The 20,001-nt window shown below is 42.0% G+C and overlaps 1 protein-coding gene across 1 annotated transcript in view; it reads left to right on the top strand.

Moving 5' to 3' along the window:
* LOC119161814 (uncharacterized) overlaps positions 1–20,001 on the top strand; it is a 477,337-nt gene that overhangs the window by 247,783 nt on the left and 209,553 nt on the right. Inside the window, exons 12-13 of the mRNA XM_037414326.2 lie at positions 13,027–13,108; positions 15,011–15,201. Of these exons, the coding sequence (XP_037270223.1) occupies positions 13,027–13,108; positions 15,011–15,201 (273 nt within the window). The remainder of the gene's footprint in view (positions 1–13,026; positions 13,109–15,010; positions 15,202–20,001) is intronic.

Consider the following 20,001-nt stretch of genomic DNA (forward strand, 5'->3'; position numbering starts at 1 on the left):
AAGTTTGTTGTCAGTGCTCCTTTAATAGCGTGATAGGAAACGCAACAAGCGCGTATGCAACTAAATCTCAGGAGCGCTAAAGAGGTGTCAGTCAAGTCGGCTTTCTAAAGAAACTTATAAACTGTATTTGATTAATTCGACAACAGGATAGAGAAAAATTATGATGTCTATTTGAGCAAAGACTGCTGTATGAACTCATCACGCAGGATGGCAGGCAATATTTGTGTGTGTCTGTGTATGCGTGGGCAACTGGTTTATTTCGTCGTGCCGGTGCAACATGTAGTTGGTGTAGCTCAAGCTACACTTGCATAAATAACACAAGAAAAAATAGATGTCGAGCGAGAACACGTATTGCCAAAAGTGATCATCCCGGGCATTGGCTGATTACACTTTTCTCACAACTAATAGTTGCATTGAGCCCACTATCTGCATAGATTCGACAATAGAGGACATACATATTACAAGTGTGATTCAGAAAACGCATTTTATTCATCAACAATCGGTTCAAGGGGCACACAATAAAGTGCCACGATGTACACTGAGAGACCAGCCGACGACTGCGTTTTTACACTAATGTGTGTAGTGCTGCCACCTTTAGACAAATCTTGAGGTGAATAGCAGAAATGCGTAACATTTGCTCTGTGCGAGGCTGTTTCTCCACATATGAATACATCAACAAAACCGTCTCACTATTTAAGGGGTGAAGCTCCCTAGGTTGTACGTTTTTCCCTCGTGTCTTTCGTAGCCACCCCTAGTAGTCGCATTGTGTGCTAGATGGCGCTCGCATCGCTAGTACTGAAATGACTAAATATATGGCGTTGAAGGGCACTCACTTCATGGGCTCTTTAATGACAGTAAAATGGTTCGGATGCGAGTTGGGTTCGGAAATGGAGGCTAGTACAGACGCGAATTAGGGGGAGGTTGACACCTTGTGTAAACAATGTTAGGTAGAGGAGAAAATGGGAAACATTGTGGTTGCCCAGAGTGAACTGCTCATGAGAACCACCCAACTGGAGACTGCTTTGACGACCGAGCAAGAAGATACGAGGGCTATGGGAGACAGGCTCAGGTAATCCGAGGAGCACTAGTGAAGCTGAACAAAGGAGCGGCTGATTTAGAGAATGGTAGTTCGCTGGCACTAAGAACGGTGGAGAAGAAAGGGAAAAAAGGTTCGGAAAAAACAGGTTTAACTGGTTCTTTGGTCACAAAACCCAGCTTCACCGAAGTAGGGGAAGGGGGGTGAGAAGGGACAAAGCAGCCAGCGGTACAAGCGCAAGTAATTTCTAAGTGTGGAACATTTTGAAAAAAAAAAAGCCGGAGCACGTAATAATTGCCAGGGACTCGAACTTTGATCAATGCTCAGAAGCAATCCAAGAGAGGGTTGGAGGCGACAAGAGGGTTTCAGTAGGGACGTTCGCAGAACATAAGCTGGAAGCAGTCATGAGCAAAGTGAGCGCAAAACTCACAACAAAAGCTAATGGACGAAACCTTTCGATAATTGCGGGTGGTCTAAACAATGTCCTAAATGAAGAATTGGCAGCACTAGTGGCCACACTGGTGAAAGGGATTGATGACATGCGCGACATTTCTCCTCAGGTACAAGATATGCACGATACAGGAGGTACCGGTGCGTGACGGCAACCTGCAAAGAACGGTTGTTGTCTTAAACAAAAAGGTAGGGCAGATGAGTTGAGAGAAAGGCTTTCAGGTAGTGTAAATATACAGAGACGTGCATGGGTGGGGTGGTTTTCACAAGTCAAAATTTCTTCGATAGGAGGCTAGGTGATCATGTGGGTTGGCCGTCTGCAGGGCGCACAGTAGCATTTTTGGGGAGTACACTGGCCCTTCGAGTCCAGGATACCTACTAACAAGAAAAACAACAAGGAGAACTCTTTTACAGGTGGTATAGGTGGATACGACTGCATAGTACCAACAATATCTAAGACAGGTAGAGTCCGGAGGAGAAATCGATGTAGGCAGCGGGTCTGAGCAAATTTAGTCGTAGGGTATATCAACGTGTAGGGTGGCAAGAATTGATTAAAGTGGAGAGAGAGAAAAACAGCTAAGGAAGGAGAAGATGATGATATATGAGTTGGCATAAACACATCTTAGGGACATAAAACAACCACCTAGCAATCAGCACTGCGCATGGGAATATCTTGATTCTGGAAGTAGTAACTAGCTATAAGTATTTGAGAGTTATCGTTTCTTGTGATCTTAAATGGAATGACCACATTGACTTCATACATGGAAAGGCAATGAAAAAAGTCGGATACTTAAGGAGGCACTTGAATAAGTCCTCTCCAGAAGTTAAAATATTAGCCTATAAAACATTTATTCGGCCACTCCTGGAATATTGTGCCGCTGTTTGGGATCCATACACAAAAAGAAACATTTCAATATTGAAAAAATACAGAGTAAGTCAGTTAGGTTCATCTTTAATCAATACAGCTGGGAGGAGACATCAGTAACATCCCTTCTAAAAACGGCTGAGCTGGAAAAAATAGCAAATTCTGATACAGCGAACGAATGAAACTGTTTTACCTTCTGTATCATCGACACTGAGGTATCAAAAAGGGTACATATTAAAAAAACTCCCACCGGAGGCCTACTCAGTCCCTTCATAATAAAAAAGTAAGCGAGTTCTCTAGACACACCAACATTTTCCAGTATTCTTTTTTTCCGAGAACTGCAACTAATTGGAATTACCTCCCTTCAGCTGTGGTGGAATGCCCGTCGCTATCATCCTATCTACAGGTCATTCAGTCCATTTGACATAGCTCTGACGTAGTTTTATATGAACCCTGACGCTTTTTTTTCTTCCATATGTTTACGTATTTATGTTTTCACTAGTTATGAAAATATCTTGCTGTTGTGCTTGTACAAACTCGTTGTACTCTTCTTCTTTTGCTGTTATTATAGCAGCAATGCTTCATATGTGTTTATTGTAACCCTTTTGTACTCAATTGTACCAACTCCTGCCTAAGGTCTCAAGATCAGACCGGCAGTACTGCAATAAATAAGTAAATAATAAATAAATAAATAAATAAAGAATTAACAAAACGCAGCATAAACCAGGTTGTCGATGGATCATTTATTCATAAAAGTAGAGACTGGTAAAGGGTTAGGATTGAGTTAAAGGAACATTTATGGCTAAAAGGGAAAGTGGCATTGCAGACGATGCTTCTGGGTTTTGTATTCTTGTGGACAGGGGCGAACGCTAGAGAGCAAAACCAAGAAATGGTGCAGTGCACAGAAAATAGCAACAAATATTTTTGAGAAGAGCGTGAGGTAATTATCTTAGGACATATGACTGCACACATAGAATATATAGATGAAGATATTGACCCAACGGACCGAATGCTAATGCAAATGCGTGATAGGCATGATTTAATCATTTGCAACAGTACCGAGAAGTGCGAGGGACAGAAAATTTAGCAGATGAGAAGGCTGCAGTCGATGATAGATTATGTAATGATGTCACATAGGGATGTATGATCGGCTAAGGGCAATGACCATAGATGAATATGGGTCCAGCAGCTTAGCTAGTGACCACAAACATATCAAGCTGAGCTTTAGAAGAGAAATGAAATGAGAAGGAGGTATTATGAGCAACTACACGGTAATCATTATTCAGAAAGCGGCAAATAAAAATGGCAACCATCAAGATTCAGAAAATAACCACTCAGTCTACCGAAACAGAGTAGACGTACACAGATCTAATTCAATTCTTTGAGCTAAAGCTTGCTAAGATACGAGTCAAATCAGCAGAGAAAAGGAGAGAAACCCAAAAGCTGGTGAGATGAGGAAGTTAAGAGAGCCATAGTAAGACGTCAGGATGCCTTCAGAGAACACAGGTATGCTAAACAGAGGGACGAACTGGAAGAAGATGCCAAAATAAGTGGCATAACTTTTTATTTGCAGAAGAGAGCGTCCAAACTTATCAGTGAAAAGATTAGACAAAAAGGGGGGCCTAATGGATGGCGGAAGTAAACAAAAAATGATAGAAAGTTCGCTGCAAACTCTTGTAACCATCTAACTTCTCTGAGTAATAAGACAAGCATGAAAGAGATCTCTATGACTATTTTTCAAGGGTCAACACTAGAAAGGGATGAAGCAAGGGAATATATAACAACAATAACAACAGAAAAAGTTAAACACCAAAAAGCGCAGCACGCATCACACCAGCTGAGGATGAACCAATTAGCATAGTGAAAATACTGGAACAACGATTGTGGGAAAGGGCTGAGAAGATGGTTCCAATAGCACATCAACAGGCCCTAATGACATCCCAATTAGGCTAATAAAGGAACTAGGACCAAACACTAAGCCACCAATAAGAGGGGCAATGATCAAAGCAGTTATGAATGGTGAAGCCCCCAATGAGCGGAAACTAAGCACAACGAGCAAGATCGATAATGGAAAGGGGAGGAATCTGATATGAACCACTTCCACCCTCTAACTGCGACATCAGTAGTTTACAGGCTGCTGATGGAGATAGTAATTGAAAGCCTACAGACATGGGTGGAGAATGAGGGTGTGCTGGGAGAACTACAGAATAGGTTCCGTGAATGAACGAGGTTGGACGACAATCAGTTTTTATTGATGCAGTGTGTTTAAATACCGGAAAAGAACACAGACCCCTGTGGATGTAATTTCTAGATATCAAGCGATTTACCAATAGGGTGATTCAAGAAGGCTTGTGGGGAATACTGGACACACTAGATGTGGAAGATGAAATAACTAATCTTCTAAAGGTTATCTATAAAAGTACTCAGGTAGTTTGAAATTAAATGAACAGTTATCCGAACCTATAGAAATACAACTCGGTCTTCGACAAAGAGGTCCCATGTATTCTTTGTTACTTATGTCATATTTACAGGGACCAGAAGCCAAATCTAAAGGAAGTGAACTCACCTTCAGCCTATCTTTTGCCAAGCAAGAAAAACACGTTGAAAAGTGATTGCCAGCATTGACGTATTCAGATGATGTAGTATTATTATCCGACAACAACCTGCAGGCATTGATAGACATCTGCAATAATGAGGGAGATATCTGTTAAATTTGAAGTTCAGTAGAGAAAAATCGGCAATTATGAGTTTTAATGATAAAGAAGGCAGTTAGCATAAGATACCGAAACTCACGCTAGAAATAGTTTATAAATAAAATTATATGGGTGCGTGGATAAATAACGGGACTGAGTACATAAGAAAGCACGAACGATACGTTATGGCTAAGTGTAACAGGAATGCAGCTGCAATGAAAAATAAGGCACTGTAGAACTACGATAGGTATGACGTTTTGAGACCATTTAGAAACGTGTCATGGTCATGGGTTTAACGTTCAGTAATGCAGTCTTTTCCATAGGATCATACGTTCAACGTGGCTCAAATAGACGTGCTTTTGGAGCATACAGGAACACCCCAAATCAATGGTTACAGCGTCACACGGGATGGACCTCGTTCAATTGCAGGGAAGCTAGCAGCAAGATGGAACTAGAAAGGCGATTGCAAAAATGGGAGAAGAGCGTTGGGCTATGAAAGTTTTCATCTACTTGTACATAAAGAATGTGGATACTAAATGAAGGAAGCGAATTCGAAAATCATCAAGCAAATACATAAACAACAGGAGAATACCAAGCATTAAAGAAACAACAGTTAAGAAGAAGGTGAAGTAAACAGAGACGGATATGTGAAAGATTGGAATGCTTACAAAATCAGCAGTAAAGACCTACTGAACTTTCTAACAGCAACTTGCAGCAGAAAAGATGTACGATAATTCTCGAGGTAGTTTTCTGCTGTTCGAGGGCAGAGCGGGAGTATTGCGGACCAAGACGTACCGAGCCAAATACGAAGGCACATACGCGTTAAGTTGTGCCTGTGGACAGGAGCAGGAAACAACTGAACATTTGGTAATGTTTTATAATGTACTCCACCCTATAGTCCAATATAATGGCGTGGAATGTTTCAAAGCATTGTGGTTGAGGGACAGTGGCGACCCAGATTTCAAACGGGTAGAAATAAACAGAATGCTGCTGACTGATTGCTCGTTACAATGAAGGCGCGAGTGAAATTCATGTCTTCAACAAAGAGTGGTAGTACTTAATTTCATGGCTAGGTGGCGGGAGCTGCCACCCGATCTGAAGGGCACAACCAGATACATCCATCCATTCATCTATCCATGTGTTGGAGACGCGTACTCTGATGCGCGCAAATGTGACGGGTGACAGCTAGAGACCAGAGTTATAAAATGCGTTATTTCTTGGCGCGCTTCCTATTTCGCCGGCGGTTTGGGCACTTGGAGTATGACCGAAAAAAAACAAAATGGTGGAGGGCCCAGCTTCAGCGAGCGCTCGCCGTCAAGACCTATTATTTACAAACTGTTTACTATAACCCATCCAGAAACCACTGGATCCCTTCATTTTGCCGACCATAAAGCCGTTATAATGAAGTGGTAACAAAAGCACGACTCACGACCACGTAAAAAAAAATGGCTCACCGACCATGTACGAAAACGGAAAACAACGGCTCAATATTTATAAATAAAACGAAAACCTCGACTCGCCAACACCACGGCTTTACAACAATTTACGAAAAGAAAACGAAGGCTCCACGACCGTTTACAAATATTACAATCTTGCGTTGTGTATATACAGTGTTGCCACCTCTTTACATGATCGTCGAATGGAAAAAAATCACGGAGGATTCACAGTTTTCTCATGTACCTCCGGAGCTCCGCCCACTGATTCACATTCAGGCAGTGACTATGCTGTGATTTTTTGAACCAATCGAAGTTGAGCTATGTGACAGAATCAGTCGTCCTTCAACATATTGCCGGGTTTTTATTTGAATTCAGGTATTCTCGGGTGTTTAAGATCAATTTTGATGCCGACAAATTCTTGGAACGTCAACGTTGATCTGAAGTTTGCAGCGGCACTGATTGTGAATGCATCAAAAAGAAAAGCAATACAGTCTATTGTGTACGAAAGAGTGCATGTTACAAAACGGGTCTGCGTAGATAGAGGGACTTTTGCTTAGAAACGGCAAATATGTCCTTGATCAGGCATGTGCCCTAAGAGCACCTTGTATAGTCTTCGACAAGATGGCTTATTGTTCATTCCTGTTTGTTCTTCATTTGCAGTTTCTTAATTTCTTAGAATAAATCGATCTTTAGCAGGAGAATGATTATTATGGGCCACCCACCTGCGACAGCACCCACCTTCACTTTTTGTGGAAGGGACGTTAATGGGGGGGTCAGCCTGATTTATTAATGGTGTAGTAAAGACGATCATATGCGCTTAACACTTTTTGTGGGAAACAACCGAGCAAACACACGGTGGTCCTTATGAACTCTGCGAATTGTCTCCTTGCTACTCACAGTAGCACCTCTGGGGGCAGCTTTTGTTATATGAAACTTCGAGTGAATTTTAAGGTCAGAAGAACAGTACTAAACAGCCATAGTTTCAGTCATATTTTACTGAAGAGAATGTAACGAAAATGCGATCAGCTTTTGTCAATCTCCTAGTTATTTTGTTTTTATTCCAGAGTGCAATATTTACAAATGGGTGCGTGCTAGAGAGGGTGTTTGTATGCTGTATAGCAACTTCACGTTTGCCATCTTAGTGGCAATATGTCATGGTGTCCAGAGAACTTCATAACTAGTCACAATCTGTGGAATTCCGTTTAGATTTCTCTTATTGGCATTAGCCACAACATCTTGAATTATGGGCGATGCTTCTCCAAACAGAAAGCTCTGGCAATATACGGTAGTTAAAACGACCTGCTTCAAGTGGCGTATAGGAGAGGTTGACTGACTCTCGAGAAGGCATTGCAGGAAGTTGCTTAATACCCTTCATTCTGCTCACCAGTTTCCCACCTGCTCTTCTGACAGTGGCCAACAGTCAGCCTTTTCCTTTCAGTAAAGGCCCTTCATTCCTCGCGCATTCACCCATGAATTCTATTACTACTGCCTTTCCGCGTGTATAGGCAAACCCTGCCTCTCACCCGGATTTGCACTTAGCGGCATCCAACAGGAACAACGTTCCAGGAACTAGCTCATTTAGGGAGGAATGGAAGAGTACCACCGTTCCATTCAGGATCTGTGGGGCTGTAACGATAACACATAAGGTTTACGAAGCAATAAACAGTTTCAGTTGGGCATACGTAACGAGCCTACGTACGCAGCACTGCAATGAGAGATACCTGCGCATGTTCAGTACGTAACGTATACACTCCAAAGATGCACGCGTAAGCCCGAAACAAGTAGCTGCCTACGTAACCCAATGCTTACTACGTTACGCTCTCGCGAGACCTCGAAGAAACCATAACGAGAGTATATGTTGGCAGCAACAGCGTTAGACGCAGACAGCAACAGCAGACCTGATAAAAGGCGTGTGTACTTCACAATGAAAGGCGATGTTTTCATGCCAGACATAGTAAATTAAAGGGGCGCGTTCCAGCATCCTGATTATTGAGAAAAAATTGCCTGGCGTCTCAACAATATCCTCAAGAACTGCCTTCAATATGTTGTGTGGAGTAACGCGTCTCCTTTTGCCAGGCCTCTCGGCGAATTAAGCCGTATATAAAACGGCAGCTTGGTACGTACGATTATTCATGGCGCAACATATAACGCTTTGGTTGTTTTGCGAGCCTTCACTCCTTAAATTTGCTGGTAGTACATCGTAAGTTCATGAATAACTGGAGCACTGCGACTTGCTTTGGGGCAAGCTAAGCCTCATTCACAGCAGCGCTGGATAGAACGCTGATGTTGAACCAGTGCGGCCGTGCCCGATCAGACCCCGTTCCAACATTGCGCACCCATGTTCAAAACAGAAAGCCTGAACGTGCGTAATCAGTGCACCCAGGAACTATGCTAAAAATCTACACAGTGATACCATGGCTTAACATTTACGCCGGTGGCCCTTACCTATCAGTCAGGATGTTTTTCGTGAAGATCACAGAGGCTACGTTATTACTGGGATCACGGTACTTGGACCGAGAGTACGTTTAACGTCGGTGGCTCTGATAAGCATTCCGAACCCATCCATCTTGGTTACTATTTTTATAAATGAGTGAAACGAATCAGGGTACGTTAAACTTAAAGTGTTGTCGCATACTTCGCTTGCAGCGTACACAACGTAATTTTTACAGCGTGCGTACCTTCTCTATAGGTCCAACTAAGTGTGTGTAATGGCAGAGAAGTAACGGTGTTGCTCTTGCAAACTTTCTATGGCAATGAATAGGTGTATGCAAGTGACAAGAAAACTGTACCACTCGCCTGTCACGTGACTATGGCGCATCTTGGGTTTAAATTCAAGGCACCCGCCAAGGGCGCGACGAAGCTCACACTGCTGAGGGCTTCCGCACGCGTCAGGAACAGCTTTTTTTTCTTCATTTTACAAAAGATTCCTTACGCTCGAGGATCGCCACGTGTCGTTCACATAGAGAGTTTCCATGGTCTTGAACCAGCACGGCTCTTTGTCGCATTGGTTCTGTTTAGCGCCGCTTTCAAAACATGCGCACCGATTTGGTCGGGTCGGGTTGGAATATTTCTTATAAGTGAGAGAACTAGTATACATTGAGGATGAAAAAGACATAGATCAAAAGAGACCACAACAATTTTAGGCGCAAAACTTTTCTTAACGAGGTGACAATTTTAACAGCGTACATGTGATCTGATGGTGAGAGTCGTAAGCACTCAGCTATCTATTTTTATTTTTATGGTATTTAATCAATGTAGGTATAGTTCTTGGAAGTATTTTGCTACAGACAGAGAACTAGCGTTTTTATACTTTTCGTATTGTAGAATACTGGTAAACACATTGCTCTGAAAAATTCAAATCGAACTCTAGAGTGAATGCATCAAATAATGGGCTTTTTCAATTATACACTACAATGGCGGTAAAGATAACCACCCTGCCAATGCAACGTACCATTGTGGTTCACTTTCCATTTTCTCGTTTACATCTGTGAACTGAGTAACCATCCAAATAAGGTGTCTTGCCAAGGCAACTAATGAATCTTCGTTTCTCAGGAACATGCACGAAAGCTATCAGAGCATATTCGCAATGTACATAGGTTGTCGCTCTGTGTAGCGGACTTTGGGTGCGTACTCACCATGGTGATCAGTAGGAAGACGCTCCCTTTTTTTTCTGTTGTAGCCTCAGTGTTAACGCCTTAGCAAGAAATAAACTCAAACTACTTTGTATGTATTGTGAGTCAGTGACTATACTGGACCGTTTCTGACGCCGAAAGTCAGATTCTTTCTTTGGAGACGCGAAATTTGTGTTAAAACACGTGGTAATTTGTTCATTCGCTTGTAGCCCACAGAGTAGACATATCAGTTTCTCAAGATTTTCTGCAGCCACATTGGATAATTAAACGTTATCGTCTGGCCTTTGCTGTTGAGGCTAACGTTGTTCCACGTGCGTATAGCATTCGTCAGGGCTTTTCTAGTGGATGAATCTCATAACATTCATTGTGACTGGAAAGTAGCGCAGGCTCGTGATTCGCTCTTCAAAACCTTGGCCAACACTTCGCGGCTTGATTTTTACATTCGTTTATAAATTCAAAATATATAAACATTCGTTTAGCACACTAGAAGCGATTCACTTTGGCGGGTGTCTGAGTGAATTGTTCTTCACACCCAGATAAACGTGGTGAGTGACGCTGTGTTTGTGTTGTGCGTGGTGAGTGATGCGTTGTTGCTGTTATACAAGTCATTCCGCGGAGAACATTCTTCATATTACGTTCAGCAATGGTGTTCGAATAAACCATCTTTACGTCGAGGATTTTTCAGTGGACGTAGAACGCACCAAGAGTGACAGCGATGATGAACAATCAGCTGCTAACTCAGAAGCAGTGAGCTGCTCTTCACATCCCCTCGTGCGTAAATGTTCTTTACTCTCGTATGTCACTTTGATTTTCTTTATTGTAAATTATCCTTCAGCGAAGTTAAAATAAAAGCAAAGTTTTTCTTGTGTTTTGCCTGTAGCCGAATCACAGTAGATAATACAGAGTGCCGCATTCCGCCAACACTCTCGAGCTTCATGAGCAATGTGAAGTGGTTTGGGCAATGAAACTTGCAATTACGACTGCAATCCACACCTCTCTACTAACTTGTTTTGCACTTCACCTGTACCATTTAAGCGACGTTGATTTTCGGAGAATTTTCATAACTTCAACGTTGCGAAAAGCGTACGCGCGTGTTCGTTTTAATATCGTTGTTACAATCGTGCTGGCAGGAGCGCGACTAAATGGAAAGTTCAACGCTTGTTTTCCGTTGAAGTATCAACTGCATGATGCTCACAGCGCAAGCAATGGCGATGGCGCAATATGTATGCAAACCATTGCTACGTTAAACATTTGGTCTCGTGCAACCGCTACGGCGCACTACTCGCTAGTGGCCCACTACGGCGGCAAATCCTTCAGACAGGCTCGGCACAAATTATCTAGGAGTGCCGTTCAATTCATACTTCAATTCAAGTTCGCGACGTTTTCTGTAGCACGCCCAGGATTACGCAAGGCGTCGTTGATCAACGGTCGATCAGCTGGCACCACCACCCTTCGCACTGCGGCAAGAAATGAGATAACGAACAATTAGCAGTTCCTATTGTTTGGGAGTGTACTTTGGTTCGATATACATTCATTCGGCGATCAAAAGTTCATCTGGTTAAAGCGGCATGGGGCACATGTTTGTGCGTCGTATCTTTTTTTATATGACTTCTCGGGTTGATCATCTTTCTGCAGTCATCTTGGATTGCATGGTGCACCACCTATAATCCGTGGGCATTGCGAATATCATACCGCAATGCCCATGGCACTGCCCACGGAACCGCCTCACGTAGTGCAGTATATAGCAAAGGGGTGAGAAAAGAAAGTGAGGCGGGAGGAGGGAAAAGAAGAGTGCAGAACTATAGCATAGAGACAGAAAGGTAAAAAATGCGACAAATATATAAAGACAAGCTAAAAAGAAAAATGTTTGCGTTATAAAGCGACTATAGCGAGAAATAGAAGGAAAGATGTGAAATATAGACAGCCAAATTAGATAGAAAGGAAAAAGGTAATAAAGAAACAAATATGAGAAAGAAGTATAAGAATATATGTTCGGTGGCGGCGTAGAAGAAACTTCACTGATTTGCAAATTTGTATTCTAGCTGGATATCATTTTTCGCTCATGCGCAATTATTGAATGAGTATTTTCCTGAAACACCAAAGTGTTGTTCTTTGCAGGGCTTGTTAAAGTGAAAGAAATTTAATTATACTAGTGCATGCATGGAAAAGTTTATTTGACTATCCGAAGTGCACCTTCCTGATAGCTCATTTGAAGCCTGACGTAAAAAGTGCCCCTATGTTAGACTTGTAATCAACGAGCATGAAAGTTGAAGTTAAGCATGTCTGCAATAGCGCTGACGGTCCCTGAAAATTTTGAGTTAGAGCGTATATTCATATTTGTTTTATGTTTATATGGCCGGCTGTGGGCGATGTCCAGTTTGCATTTATATGAATCTTGATATTTATTTCCTTACTTCTTTTTTCCTTTCTGTATTTCTTTTTTTCTTATTTACATTCTGATACCTTCCCCTATACATTCATTGGCATTATTATTTGTTAGAACTCATAATATGTTGTCAAAACACGGTAAACCGAGCCCTTAGGTATACACTTCTTTCGCTTACAATATATATATATATATATATATATAAATATATAAATATATATATATATATATATATATATATATATATATATATATATATATATATATATATATATATATATATATATATATTTTCCTCGTATTGTCGTTTGCCGCTACTTTATATCTACTACCAAGCAGTCAAATTGAGTGCCCCTATCATTGAATTTTCTGTGGCTGATATTTGAGAAAATATGGCATTTTGCGGTGCCACTGAATCCGCTGTGTTCTCCTGTCTGCTGTCTGACCTCTTTCACTTTTTCATGACACTTGCCGAATGGGTTCACGCCACTTCATTTTTCAGTAAACCAACGTGATTATTTTTTTCAGGCTGGACTGACATCGTAAAGAAGCACGGAATTTTTCAGTCGGATAGCGCTGGTCATCCTGAGGTTCTTAAAACATTACAATGGTAGGTGCCAAGATCAATTGCCGCATTTCACCCTAAACAATTATTGTCACTGTTTGATGGGAATGGTAAAGCTAATTTCGAGGAACCGCTTGAAGCCAGTCTAGGAGTTCTTGCTAGGACTGCCAACCATGCATGGCTGCGTAAATGAGAAACAATTTACGTATTTCTTTAAGAAAAAAACTGTTATCTCGTGATTGAAGGAATAATTTCAAGTGGCCATTCTTTTTTATGCAAATCAAATTTTAAGGCATTCTGATTGCCGAGTACCTGTTCCTGCGCATGGATGTCGCCAAACTTCAGGGACATGGCGCTGTCCTAATGTCTTGGCAGTCTACGTACACTATACTGTGCATATCCTGCTGGTTAAAGCCAATTTCTACTAATCTTTTGCTTGCTTTAAAAATCATGACTTTATTGAGATTAGGGCAGCGGCACTAACAAAATCTGCCAAGCTTACAGACTTCAGATAAATATTACTATGTATATATTAGAACTATATTGGTGACATTGAAAGTCTAAGCGGAATTCTTCATCCTTATTTCCCTTCCTCCCCCATAGCCTCCGTTCAACGATAGTTTCATGAATCGTTTAGAATTTCAGAATTTCAGAATTTCAATCTTTCAGAATTTTTCACCTCCACGCCTACCTTAATTTAAGCACGGCTGGTTGCAAGCAAACACAAAAAAATATTTGAAGACATTATAGCAGTAAAATTTCCAACAATATGAATGGTCTCCAGCATAAAGTTCACTGAAGCACGAAGCTTAAACCGTAAATGAGTCTGGCATGAATGTCGTCGGCTGACGTAAATCATAAGATTTTAGGTAAGGAAAAACAACGAGACAATAATTAATACAAAGCATTGTGTCTGATTTTGCAAAAAAGAGGGTTTCCTTAGAAGAGTTCGTTTGCTTTCCTTCGTGAGGGCTGCATAAAATAGCTTTTGTGCTTAATTTTTTACAGAATTTTGCCATAGTTTTGTAAACCAGTGTGCTGAAAAAAAAACAGAGTTTTTTTATAAAAGGCGTGACTGCAGTGTTACATTACAGGGACTGCTCTTCATGACATTTATTAAGCTGCATAGGACTGTATAAGGTAGCCAATTGACAGATGGGCATCTGACAAAGTGGTAATAAGACGCATGTTTATTCTCAAGCGTTGCTTTTTGTAATAAATTGTATCAAAAAAGCATTTTTTTATCATAACAGTATAGTTGAAGTAGTGTGACTCTGGTTAAAAAGCTACCATGCATTAAAATTGATTTGTTTCTCCTGTTGTCCGGTTTTCTTACCGCTATTTTCGAGTAAAAATTAGGGCTCAAGTGCCATGTAATGTACAACATTCTACTGCTGAGTATACGACTTTATTTGTTGTGAATAAATGCAATTCAAATTTGCCGAAGAAAAACTTTCTTTCCAAACCTTGTTATAATTTTCTTTCTTCTGGTATATTTTTTACAGTTTTCTAGCTTAGTTTGTTGCATGATTCTACTTCATACTTTTTACATTTACTTGTTACCGATTTATAAATGACTGTGTTTCAGTTTGTTGCATTAGTTTGTTGCACAATGAGTTTTGTGTATATTGACAGAGAAAACAATTGTGGTGGTTTCTGATTGCCCGCTGGGAAAAAGTCAGATTCAGGTGTACCAATATAACCGCCTGCCATAGGCTGGACATGCAACGAGTAGCTCTATAAATAATGAATAAAATCGCACAATAAGCATGTCGGGCATTAGAAAGAGGCTTTATGTATATAATATTTTGTCGTCTATATTATTTCACGAGTTGATTTTTTAAAGGCTTTCTGGCTAATTTATTTGTTTCCACTCTACCTTATAACAAGGGTGCTATTAAAACTGTACTGACCTTGTGCCACTTTTTAAATTTTGTTGACCTGCAGGTCCAGGTTCCGGCTACCAATTGTCCTGCCTGTGGGCTCGGCAGAACTTTGCTTCACCGTCAGCTCACTCCAATCCCAGAATCAATCAGCGGCTGATCATTCAACCTTAACGACAATCGGTATCGCGGGTGCCTCGTGCAATGATACACGGAAGGGAGAGTGTGCGTATAGGCATCGCTCTTTTATACGTGGTATGCGGGCGTGAGCACTTTTTTACTTTTAATGTATGTTTCTTGTAGGATTTCAAAAAGAGGGTTGACGTGTGTGTAACATATGAACAGAAAGAATTGCTCATAAACGGCGATCCGCGGTATCCGCTCTCTGTGGTAAGCCTTTAATGTTTGAACGTCTATGGCTCGGCATGCACAGATGAAATGTTTGTGCTATATATATTTCATGAAGAAGACAATGTGCAAAACTGCAATACTTCACTCCATTTTAAATAAATATAGCGGAACTCCAATAGGAGGTATGCATATGTTGAAGGAGTGTCAGTACGTTGACGATAAAGTTACAAACACGAGATACTTGTGTCGCTTAATTTTTTACATATAACAGAACTTCTTTTGTGCAAATTGGGGTCCGGAGGTGAGCAGCTTTATTGTAGTAACAACAAAAATGAAATACGCAAGCAGGGTCGCTCAAGCTTAGTGAGGACATACAGAGAAAATTCCCGTTAAATAGGCCTTGCAGCATCTTCTTTTTTAGAGGAGAATTATTACATGATTAGTGCCTCTCGAATGGAATGTGCTGACAGGGCTCACATCGTTGTCTTCAGCTTCGTAATTGTTCCTTTAGGGGTATCTGCGAGGATCCCTATTGAGGAATAAGTCTAACTACTGGCTGCCTTTACTCTAGCTGCAGTTCTGCAAAATTGAGGTGCTCTCTTGTTGGGTGAAGTTTCTGGCAAGCTTCAGCTTTATCGCCAAGCGGGACTTCTCGTTTAATATGAACAATAATGCAGGAGCCGAGGATCACTGGTTTGTACTTTGCACAGTGACCTGCTGGTCGGGTCGCATAGGTAGTATGTTACAGCTACCGCGATTGTACTGGGTCCCCTGTCGTCCGCGTCTTTCTTGATAACGCCTTTCGACTACGCCTGGTCGAATGACCCTGTCTTCTAAATTGGCGATATTTACCAGCAGCTAAGTTTTAGTTTGGATTCCCATGAACCTTTTCCCAAGGTAGGGGAACACATCATCACTTGGAGTATTGTGCCGCTAAAGCAAAACCATTAGAAACATTTGAATGGTAAAGAAGGACTTTTTGAAATTCTTTTGCCTCCTGTGTCTGTTGAACCGCGGGTGACAGGGGTCTGAGGTTACATGATCACCGCGAAAGGCGTTCAGAAATTTTTTGAAGTAGTGACTGCCAAAAAGTTGGTCATTATTGCTACCTAATTGAATGAACAAGACATGTATGCAATATACATTGGAGTGCCAAGTTTTAAGTGAAAGTGCTCTTGTCCGAAACTCGCGCCATCCAAAGATCGAGACGAAGACGACAGCAACAAGGAATACGCAGCCTTAAAAAAACTAATTGACGTTGACCACTTGTCACGGTAGTGAGGGGTACCTTTTTGTTCAGAAGTGTCATCGTAGGTTATCAAGATCTTGCTTTTGGCCCACTTTGCAAATTTTAGAGCACTGTTTGATGTTCTTCAAAATGTGGTGGCTCGAGCGGTGCGGAAAGTAAAAAAGTTTATAATAATGTGTTCATTTATATTGGCAATGATTCAGATGCCTTTGCTTGATGGCTACGATTCCCCGCGTGATTATGCGTTCAAGCCTCTCGTACAGCGGTTGACGGTATGCCAGACTATCACTCCGAATACCGGTACCTACCAGCCATATAGAACATATTACAAACCCTGCGCTGTACTCGATTATCGAGTAGAAATAAGGCGTTGACAAATTTATTGCGGAAACAAAAGGGATTATCTATACAACTACTGCTGCAGTGCCACGTGCAGAAACAGTGAAATGCGACTCACTTAACCTCGCTACACTTCTCAAAAATTATTTGTCCAAAATTCAGCTTGATTTAAAATTTTGATGTGGAGAAATATACATCACCAGTGATCTGAAATTGCAGCACCTCGTGACGTTTACACCAGCACGTTTTAGGTAAGGGCACAATGCGACGTACCAGGAGTAAATCAATCATCGGCGCCATCGCATACAGAATTTCAGGACGCGTACAGAAACCACTGGAGCTCGAGTACTCACTCTGTTCTCGGTATTTTTTCGGCCTCATGGTTATGAGCTGGCGTTTTCAAGTGGCGCCAAATTTGATAATTGCTAACGATGCTACCACTGATTGTAATATACATTAACTTTTTGCGATGCAGTTTCTGGGTCATCAGACACGTAGCTAAGAACACATTATTAAAGCCGCAACCAAATATTTGGTGGACATCTGTCTAACAAACAGTAGCGATGTGGCTACCTTGTCAAAGTAATAGTTTTTAGCGTTCCTAAGACCCTCCTTTCAAAGGCCTGATGGTATAGTGCTGAGCAATCTGGAAATATTTTTAGAAGCCAAGCTCCCTAAAGCGGCACCCGTTCGTCGCTCGTGGTAGTGCGTAATATTTCTTACGCTTTGACCTGCAAGGTGGTGCTGGTGGGAGATTTCTCCTGTGCCTTGTTGAACAATAAAACATTTGCAGCGTTGATTAACTAAAAGCCGAATTCTCTTGTCTCTCATTCCCCATTAGCAGCCATTGGCATGTACATTGAGCACTATCTGAAAAGAAGGGGTTGCTACGTTATACTCGCTGGGCGTAACCTCCGTGGTTTTACAAAGGTTTAGCGAGCGTTGGGCCGCAGTGCCATGAATACAGTTAATTAGTATATAGCATGAACTCACGGTGGTTAAAGGTGGGAAGTAGACATGAAGCGCAAGCCATAAGAAAGGGTGCGTGTGCCACCTTTCGTTTAGTCCTTGGAATGTCCGCTGGATGGCGGTGCTTCTATATGCGGAATATATGATGAAAAGATGCGAGATGGTGGTACTTGGAGTGTTGACTAGATGGACGAACGGACACACAGACATAAGCATGGACGGACACACGGATGGCTGCATGGACGGATTGACGCATGGATGGATGCAGGGGCGCATGCATGGACAAACGCAGGGATGGACGCACGAATGGACGTGCGGACACATGAACAGACGCACGCACAGACGGGCGGCTGGACGCATGGACGGTCACACAGACGGGCACTTGGACGGACGGAAGCAAGAACGATTGGACGGATGGATGAATACAGTGAACTAGTACATACCATGAACTCGAGGTGGTTAAAGGTGCGAAGTAGACACGAAGCGGAAGCCGTAAGAAAGTGTGTGTGTGCTACCTCTCATTTATTCCTTGGAATGTCCGCTGGATGGCGGTGCTTCTATATGCGAAACATATTATGAAAAGATGCGAGATGGTGGTACTTAGAGTGCTGACTAGATGGACGAACGGACACACAGACAGATGCATGGACGGACGCACGGAGGGCTCTACGGACTGATGGATGCATGGATGGACTCAGAGGCGGATGCATGGGTGAACGCAACGACGGAGGCACTGATGGACGTGCAGATGCACGAACAGACGCACGCATGGACGGTCACACAGAGGGACTCATGGACAGACGGAAGCAAGAACGAATGGGCAGATGGATCCTTCGCCCCATTCCCCATCATTCACGCCGTGGATATGCTACCATATCCACGGGGTCAATGATGGGGAAATTAAAAAAAAGGCAGCTGCCATTTCTTTAAATGAAAAAGAAGTGCAACACCAAAACATAAACTGAATAGAGCACTACAGATGAGGATGAAGACATGGTCACAAACCAATGCAAGGTGAAAGGCTCGACATGTTTCGGGGCTCGCAGGGGTTCCGTTATAGCACATCTTCATTCTCAACATGGCAGCTGACAGGACCAAATTTTATCGAGCTCTTGACTGTTGAGCAGTATTCTTCGCAAATTGTATAAGGTTTTAAATATACAGTAGTCACACTAGACATGTTTACAGCCTGGGGTGCTAATACCCCGAAGATCAGATGCTCAGCGGGAACGTGACTGTTCTGCAACAGCCGTACCGACTGCCACGTCAATCAGGTCGTTAATCGATCAAATTTTTTACAAGCCAAGTATGAAGCACACTTCGCACGATGCGCAGCTTACAGTACATGCATAGACCTGCTATACGTTACGAAAAGAATTTCCGTGGAGCATGTGAATTTATTTCATGGACATTATTTTGCTGCCTCCAAGACCGCACGCCTTAGCAGAGAAGCGCTAGCCAGACACACACAATAAATTCTTTGTGGGCAGCATACGAAGTAGCAGCACCTAACACCTAAGGCTCTTCCTTGAATGACGTGTCACCTACAATGTCGTCCGCAATTGTGAGCAGCACGTGGATCGTTCGACGCAGTCAATGAACTCCTTAGTGAAGAGTCTACGTATCTCCCAAGCGTTTAGGGTAAAATACCTTATTGATACTTGCAAAAGAACGTACCAAGCACGTTTCTTTAGCTTCATTGACTTATAAAAATTGCCAGAGTTCACCTTTTCTGAATTCCTCCTTGCTCTCTCCTTTATATTGACCATAGTAAACAGTTCATATTTGGTTCACATCATGTGCGCTTTGTCTTAGCTTTTGTCAATATGAACGACCTCATGATGTTCGGTAAGACTCGGTGATAATTGTCGTTATTTAGAAGGTTCTGATACAACTGGGCAGCATTTCCTTTTCTAGAGTGTGAAGAAAACTAACTTTCCCATTGTGAGGTTGCTAGCAGTTCAACACATGCGTGTTAAGCAGTGCGCCCAGCTCACAAAAGAATTTTTTTCGTGTGTCTTTGTCGCATTTTGCTTTCTTTCCCATCTTTATTTACCATTTTCCCTTCCCATAGTGCAGGGAAGCAAACCGTATGCTCCGATTACTGAATAACCTCCCTTCCTTTCCCTTATTTTATTCTCTCTCTC

The sequence above is a fragment of the Rhipicephalus microplus genome, chromosome X (assembly GCF_043290135.1).
Source record: "Rhipicephalus microplus isolate Deutch F79 chromosome X, USDA_Rmic, whole genome shotgun sequence".
Taxonomy (NCBI): domain Eukaryota; kingdom Metazoa; phylum Arthropoda; class Arachnida; order Ixodida; family Ixodidae; genus Rhipicephalus; species Rhipicephalus microplus.